General features: G+C 34.9%; 1 protein-coding gene across 1 annotated transcript; it reads left to right on the top strand.

The window, feature by feature from the left end:
* The first annotated feature begins 2,184 nt into the window (after nt 1-2,184).
* LOC127733992 (alpha-latrotoxin-Lg1a-like) lies at nt 2,185-7,984 on the top strand. Its single transcript, XM_052243486.1, has 2 exons — nt 2,185-2,276; nt 4,908-7,984. The coding sequence occupies exon 2, from the start codon at nt 5,062-5,064 to the stop codon at nt 7,828-7,830; it is 2,769 nt and encodes a 922-aa protein (XP_052099446.1). The 5' UTR covers nt 2,185-2,276; nt 4,908-5,061; the 3' UTR covers nt 7,831-7,984.
* Nucleotides 7,985-9,034: the final 1,050 nt, after the last annotated feature.

The raw sequence follows: 9,034 nt of genomic DNA, 5'->3' as shown, positions 1-9,034 counted from the left end.
ACTTTTAAAAAGACTTCTTTAAACAGAGAAAAAGCTATATCCATGCATATCAAATATTGACACTATAACTTTTTGCAGTCTCGTTCACGAAGCTTATCACAACGTATTTTATTTATCATAAACGTCAATTTCCTAGAAACTGAAGATTAAAAACGACATATCTTAATAAAAAAAGTTAGAAAAGAGGAGGACAAACTGTAATATTTGAAATAAATTTTACAGCTTTATTTTATCGAATACCTACAACCGGATCGATTAACTTTATTGCCGAAATGTACAAAAGTGTTGTCAAGGAGAACATTTACAGTTTTAATCACCTAATCACATTTCCAGTATAAAGTATATCTAGCATATAATACCATTTTTTCATTATAGAAAACTTTAAATGAGTTGCAGCAAATGAGGACCATCTAACTAAGCTTTCTTTTTGGCTTAGTTATGCTGTTGTTAAATCATGGCGTCTGGTATATTTTTTTTAAGAATTAACTGAAATCGAGGGTCATAATTCATTAATTGTATGTATTACATTGTGTTATATAGGACATTTAGGCCAAAACAAAACAATTGATTGTTGATGGCTTAACGTCTAGTGGCAAACATGACTTGTCATGAATACTATAAGTCAGGACGATAATTCATAGGTTCTGTAAAGTAGGTCGACTACGACGATGAACGGGAAATTTCGACTGCTACAGGAAGAGGAGAGTACGTTGGATAGATACTTTTAATTCCTTGACAAATAAAGCATACGCCAAACGAAGACAGGGTAAACGATTCGATGCAATGCTCAAAGAACAATAGCTGGCTCCTTAAAATACTTTAGCTAACACTATGTGTCCTTCGTCGATCCGGCAAGCTTAATGGTTTGTATATTTCTGGCATTATTTATGGGTTAGTAAACTTAGGAGAAAGGTAGAGCAGGCTCTCTTCAAACAAATATAAGCTGGATGGATTGATATCAATAAAAACATGACCACCAGAGAAATTCTTTCAGAACTATTGACCAATTTCATTTTTGCTCTTGAAACATAAAAGCAAACATTTTAAACTTGTAAGAATTGAGAGTATCTACAGCTGGCTTCTCTTCGATTGCAGGAAGGAATGAGAAAAGAAGAGTGGTGTTACTAGATGTTAGATGGCAGTTCTTTGGCACTGATAAATTTATAATATATACCTCTCTAAAATTCTCCGTTAATAAATCTAGAAATCTTTAAGAAACTAATGTTCCGACTCCCCCAAGTAAAGTTGACCGTTTATGAATTTGGCTTATTTTTTTTTTATGTCTTTGGTCATACATAGCTCCTAACGTTTCCTTCGTATGTATACATCTCTGGCTTCGACATGTTTGGGATTGAGCGTTCCTGGTAAAGGTAAAACCAGAAAATCGCTTTGTACGCACGAAATTTACAAAGTGTTATTTTTGTTAACTATCATTGGGTTGATACCTGTACCACTGCTGATAGACTGTAAGTCCCCGAGGGTGCAAAAAGCTCAGTAGTCAGTGAAATTCCCCGTTGGTAAATTAAGGAACTGCTAGGAAACGCCCTCAAGCAAAGTTGACCTTAGAATAATTTGGCTATTTATATATATATATATATATATATAGGGTCCTAGAGTGTCTGTGTATTTATACATCCCAGGCTATCACATGTTAATATATTGGACCCTAGAGTGTCTGTGTATTTATACATCCCTACTGAGCTGGCTATCACATGTTTTTGTTTGAGCGTTCCTGGTAAATACAAATACAGAAAAGCGCTTTAGGCGTACAAAAATTATAAAGTGTTATTTTCATCTACGTGTATATACATAAAAGAAATGTGTGGAATACCCAATTTTTACAGTAATCGAACAACAACAAAAATACCATTAAAAACATCGAAGGCGAATCTACGGTCTTAGGCCAAGTATCTTTATTCAAGTTCTACCGTGGCACACACATCGATACACCGTTTCAAGACAGACCGAATTTATACATCCAGCATCATTAGGTTATTTTCCTCTTCAAGTATTTATACATCTTTGACTTTCAAGTTTGTGGGTTCCCAATGAAGGTAAAACAAGAAAAGCGCTTCGGACTCACCACGTCTATAGAGAGTTATTTTTATTTTTTTCATATCTCGATAATCTTAAAATAGATCACCTACGTAAAGATTAAAAATCATTTAAATTCAACTTAAAATTACACTATTATTAATAATAAACTTCCGTATGGAAATCCCCCTGATCAAACTTGCGACACTACACGCCTTAATCTGATGAATTGCACCGTTTGAGTGAGTACATTTACATTAGTTGTAAACACAGGTGTTCGGGATGCAGTTAAATCTTTTATCTATTAGACTATTCAGGACATTCAGAACATATATAAATAGAATTTCAGGGAATGATACGACAAAATATTACCTGTTCTATAAGGAGGGGTTCTCATTGCGGAAATAATTTTAAGTCATACCATTACAAAATTCACATCCCCATTGACAATGGGGACCATAAATGTTTTAAAGACCTACCATCCTAAAGTATTAGGGTGTGTCCTCCAGGGTCCAAGGATAGGTGGCTTAATTGTCCGTAAGGGTAGAAATCGCGGCGAGCGTAGCACTGCGATCTTTTTTTACGATTTTTTTTACAAAAAAACTGCTATTTTTCAGATCCAAAAAAATGGGCGGCACGCCGATGGCCTGCATCTATCACTGAGTCTTAATGTTAACCTGACTATAAAAGTGACAGGAAAAAACAACTTGACTCTGTCATGATAAATTCACTATATCTAAAAACTCACAAATAATGAATCAACTACAAATATAATCTGAACACAAAGCAAATGCATGAGACCCACTGCTAGCAAAAAAAAGAAAACATTTATTAAGAGATTTTTAAGTAAACACGTTTGTAGTACAGAGTTTTAAACATGCAGTCTTTTATTATCATTTGTTTGGTATATGTTTAGGCCATAGACACTTCCATGAGTTTACGGAAAGGAGATCGATTAATATCTCCAGACCCAGTAGAATTCCAAACAAAATAATCCGTAAAGAAGCGGATTGATAGCAACAGATGTTTTGTGTATAATAATAAGGAAATGTCAATGATACAACTATCCATAAAGAATAAATGACAACGGCGTGAACAATTACACTTCACCGTTCAGTCTACAAGAATGAGCAATACTCTTATCGTATAGTCATCTATAAAAGGCCACCGTATGACACTATACTAGTATGAAACAATTCAAAAGATAACACAACCGACTTGATTGATGCTTCAACAATGAAGAAAAACGAATATAGCAGACAGCGACCAACGACAAGGAGCTCTTCTTTCCCGCACCCGAATTTAAATGGTACTTTCATGGGCCAATCGAAGGATGTGGTTTAAAAGGAAAACATTGGAAAACATGTTCCACCACTGTCCCAGATCAATAGGGAGGATTGGGCAACCGCTAACATGTTTAATCCCGTCACAATCTGTATTTGCCTGTAATCCAGTGGTTGTCGTTTGTTACTGTGTATCATATTTGTTTTTAGTTTATTGTTTTGTACATAAATCCGGCCGTTAGTTTTCTCGTTTGAATTGTTTTCTATTGTCATTTCGGGGCCTTTTGTAGGTTGCTGTGCGGTATTGGTTTGCTCATTGTTGAAGTCCCTGCGGTGGCGTATATAATAACTAACTTCTTCGTCATTTGGTCTCTGGTGGAGAGTTGTCTCATTGGCAATCATACCACACCTTCTTATTTTTATATTGATAATGGTTAACTGCTTACAAAAATATGAATTAATGACTAACCCCAAATAAAACTATAAAAGATTAACCTTTCATAGTCTTTTAAAATGATGTTTGTATTATTTGTATTTTTATCCAGAGGGTTTGACTCAATAGATCTACACACATCACAAAATCAACGGTGTTGTTCTTTAGCATGTGTTTTGTTTTGTTTTGTTTTGTTTTGACTTGTTTTGATTTGTTTTATTTTTGGTGGGTGGGTGGGGTGAGGATGTAGTTTAGTACTCAACTCAGCTTTATTCAATTTCGATATAGGAAATGACTAAAAGTTCAAACAAAAAGTAGAACAAATCTGTTCAGAAGACGAACTGGTGTATGATATAGGTATAACAGACAAAAATTACGTAGATACAAGTAAACACATACTAGATAATGTCGTACAAAAATGCTTGTAATTACTCAGAGGAAGCGCAATAATATCATCAGTGGTTCTTAGAGCACATTTGAATGATATGTTGCTCTTTAAATTTAATGTTAAAGCCTATCTTTGATAGGCTTTCTATTCACATATTGTAGAGACATTTCTCGATTGTAAAGGAACCTATAGTGACACTCCTATTGTTTATTTAGACCAGAAAATATGTTTAAATTACCTGTAGCTATATTTTTGAGTGTCGTTCGGTCGCTGCCACATTTGCCCTGAATCTTTTATTCAACGTGCTTAGTCTGCTGATATTGAAATAATCCCTTACTTTATATTCCAATATCAGCATTTGAACGTCCATGTAGATTTTATACATCAAGGGCATGACAATCTATTTCTGTATTTGGCGTCAACCCTCAACGATGGAGAGTATGAAGTTAAAGCTGCATGATTGTGCAAGTTCCTATATCTTAAGTTCACTCTTCGGCTTAAATATTCCAAAATATAAAGAAGCAGGTTACCTTCAGAGTATTAAAGAAGTTGAATTAACTTAAGCTCAACATTTATTTGTTTGAAAAGTTACAACTGATAGATTGATTGTAAACAACAGTAAATGTTTTCTGTAAGCCAAGTGACAAAATCAGTATTTCTTGCATATACAAGACGAGATAAAAACTACTACGACTACCACATATTTCGTACCAGATTGTAGAAAAATCACATTATATTTGTAATTCGTTATCATTGTTTCTAATTTCAGATGAAATACGGCACACAAATCGACTGTAAACCAACCAGAGTGTATATTACACATTAACGACAATGTAAAGATGCATTTTAAAATACATAATTATGGGAAAATCACTACATTTACTTACTAGTTTGACAGAACAACAAAAACACTTACCAATATAATGCCTTGGAAAGACCCTCTTTTAGCAGCCGTTCAGTTTAAATCTAACAAAACGGTTGAAAAACTTCTACGGTTCAATCCCGTTTCTGTTGACGGACCATGTAGGGATTTTATCTCTCCTTTGCAAATTGCTATAACCAATGATGACATTCACTGCGTTAAAACATTGATTCAAAATAAGGCAAATGTAAATTTACCAGATTCTGACGGAGACACGGCTTTACATCTTGCCGCAGTCAGTGAAACATCCTTCACAGTATTTAAAGAGGTCCTCAAGGCCGGTGCTAACATGTACTGCAAAGACATTACTGAAAAAACACCTTTGCATTACGCTTGTTTGGAAGCCAATGTTGACAAAGTTGTAGCAATGTTGAAATGTTTAAATCCACCAGTAAATGAACCTGACGAGGACGGAGCCACCCCACTACATTTTCTAGTTGCTGCTTCATCCGAGTTTGAAGGCGACAATATCCACCACGTCGTTAAAGCTATAAAACTTGCTATAAAGAAAGGCTTTAATATAAATACCAAAACGGAAGAAGGAGAAACTATTTTGCACTTTGCAAGTCGAGGGATCAACAGTGAACTTTTCATACCAGAGCTGCTTAAAATCAAAGGTATAAATGTAACAATACAAAACAAATTTAGAGAGAATTTTATACATAGTTTTCTACGTTGTCGAGCAGGTATTGATACATCAGAAAGATTTATGTTTCATTTATTGGATGAAAAATTGTATCTTATCCCCAAAGAGCAATTGACCATTATTATGAATCAACAAAATAACGATGGTCATATACCTGTGTCTTTCTACATTATTCGCGGAATCGTTAACGTAAAACTTGTCAAACATTTCATCATGTTTATTCAGAACATCAATACGCAAGAGAAATTTGGCCACACACTTCTCCATTTAACCTCACATTCACCTTTAGAGCAAAATGAAAAGATAGCAATTCTCAAATATTTGATCAAACGTGGAGCGCATGTAAACATTAGAGATGTTTTTGGAAGAACAGCTCTTTTCTTTGCTCGGAAACTTAGGGTAGTGAAGCTTTTGGTTGAAAGTGGTGCAGACTTAAATTTGACTGATCAGTGCAGACGTACCCTGATAGTAGCAACTTTTCCTGCCTGTGATCCACGGATATGCCAGTATCTTATAAATAAAGGATGTCGGGTTAACAAAACCGATAAATTTGGAAGCACTGCTCTGCATTACGCTGCATGGGAAAACAGAATTCGAGAGGTGGACGTTTTAATAAGAAATGGAGCCGATGTTTATAAGCGCGATCGGTCTGGTCGAACACCACACGACATTGCCCTGTTCTGGAAATGTTGGGATACATCAGAATTACTGGAAAAATCTATGAATAGAGGATCATTTGAACGACCATACTCCACTAATGCACTTGGTTATGACTCTTCCTGGATAAATCTCAACTGGTCAATTGGTTATACCGAATACCAAAGTATTTCAAATCTGAGAGAACACTTTGACCTCCCAAAAGATATAGAGAAGTACTACAGTCATGTTCTAGAATTTCAAGGAGTGGGTTTACCTCAAGCTGTAGATGAAGCCCGGTGGATAGAATCGCTAGTTTTCTCAATTACTCGCCATATTGCAAACCAGGTTGGTTATCTTGACAAAAGATTCAAATGTTCACTTTTCCGTTCTGGCAGCACATACGAAGGAACAAAGGTTGACGACCCCGATGAATTTGATTTTCTTCTAATTCTCGATAAATTCTCTCAGATTTGTACACCAGATCAGACTAGACAAGGAAATCATTTCAACAAAGGATTTCACAATGTCAGACATATTAATAACGATGTTATAAAAGAGGATTTTCAATATTACTTTGATCAGGAGAAGTTTCTTAACTGCAAAATATTACGAGATGATTTCTTTGTGTTAGTCAAAAGTGTTTTAACAAATCCATCAACATGGATTTATGATGAAGTTTTCGTGGATGGTTTTTCAATACATAATAAGTTAAACACTCCTACAATCAATTTTAGACTTTTCATTATTGGCGAAAATTACAAAGGAATACATGCCAGTATAGATATTGTACCCGCAATTCGAGTAATGAACTGGCGTCCGATAGGTGCTAATTTGACCGCAAATAACATTGTTTCTGAAAGAGTTTTACAAGAAAATTTCTTGATGTTATGTCAACATCCAGAGGACGACGAGGAAGAGTTTGAAGAAGTCGATACTAATATTTTCTTCAGAATATCTTGCGCTCCGTTGGAACTTCAGTTAATGCGTTCTTTTCCAAAGTGGATACGTCAAAGTTATTCCTTAGCAAAAATTATGAAAAGTAACTTTGTGTGTCCAAAAATAAAATATGAAAGAAAGCAGATGATTGAAATGGCTGATACGTTTGACGGAAATAATCCGAGTCGGAATGTTACATTCATCGCCAGTGATGAAATATCTAGCTACATGTTGAAAAATTGTTTATTCCACACAGTAGATTCCGAATCAAGAATCCTGCATGATCTGCCCTATCCACATATGTCAGTTCTTTACAACTCTATTGTACTAGCATTGAAAATATATGACCTGCTTGAGAAATCTGCTCTAGCGGGTAAGCTTCCGGTATTTTTATTACCGCGTTTGAATCTATTTGAAAAGGAATGGGGACAAACTAACAACAAATATGTTCCTGATGAAGAACGTGATGTTATATGCGAAAAAGATGTTACTACATGCAAAAAAATTAAAATGTTCTCTGATTTCATCAGAAAGCTAAATGCAGTTTGAAATGTTCCTTCGTAATTTCTTTAAACTGCAAACTGCACTTATTCAATGTTCGTTTATTTTATAAAAAAAAAACAAGGAAATATTAAGTTTACTTATTGTCTAGCTCTACTTCTACTAGTAAATTATTCATTATAAATGCAAGTCTTTTTTTTAATAATGTATTGGAGCTCAGTCACTCCTTAATTCTCGTATCACGGCTATGAGACGTCAAAATGTGTGGGCGACATCACAATGTGGTAGGAGACGTTATCAAACGCAACACTGTCTATATAAAACGGGAAAGGAGAAATACTAGTTTGCACGATAAACAGATTATCGGATTTTTTGCGTGTAGATATTGTAAAATATCAGCTGCTCAAAACACGTGAAGCTGTTATGCTCGTTTGCTACACTTACTCGCCAAAAAGGTTCACATTGTCGCTTACGGCTGATATGTTACGATATCAACGGCAGAAAAACCGATAATCTATACATATCGAAGGACTTTTACAATATCACACCTGTATCAACCTGAGACACCAATAAAGTTCAAAGATCCCTGCTCGAGGGATTACGTTGGTTGAGGGTTGATACGGTGTGTTATATTGAAAAAAGCCATATCATATACACTTTCGTTTTATTGTTTAATAATTTAATTTTGGATGTAACGCGTCTTCCGATTGGCTGACGTTGTTTTGTTTATCAGCTCACTAGTAGACATAATTTTGTCATGTGACCTTGACGTCATCAACGTTTTTTCATGATTCACTCCGGTTTAAAATGGAATTAAGAATTAAATTTTATAAGGAATGACTGTAATATTTTTTCTGTCTATTCGAAATAACATAAAAATGTGGTGCACACTTTAAAATAACCCGCTACGCGGGTTATTCAGTGTGCACCACATTGTTTATGTTATTTCTTCATAGACAGAAAAAATATTACAGTCATTCCTTAAATGTATACCTCATATCGATGTTTTTCACGTGACATGACGTTATATAGATTAGGGGTTTTGATAAAGCCTTGGGAACTGTGACTGATATTCGATATCATAAAGTATCGCTGATACAACACGACTGGCATTGATCGTATTACACATACAATTTTCTTGTATTGACTATAAAAAAGTATAACAAAAATACCAAACTTCAAGGCAAATTCATAAAGGAGAAGTCCATAAAAACTGACAAAATCAAACACTTCCAATTAACGGAACAAGCGA

This window comes from Mytilus californianus, unplaced genomic scaffold, assembly GCF_021869535.1.
Source record: "Mytilus californianus isolate M0D057914Y unplaced genomic scaffold, xbMytCali1.0.p SCAF_3, whole genome shotgun sequence".
NCBI lineage: Eukaryota > Metazoa > Mollusca > Bivalvia > Mytilida > Mytilidae > Mytilus > Mytilus californianus.
Note: the sequence above shows the minus strand (reverse complement) of the source record. Positions and strands in the feature narration are given on the sequence as shown.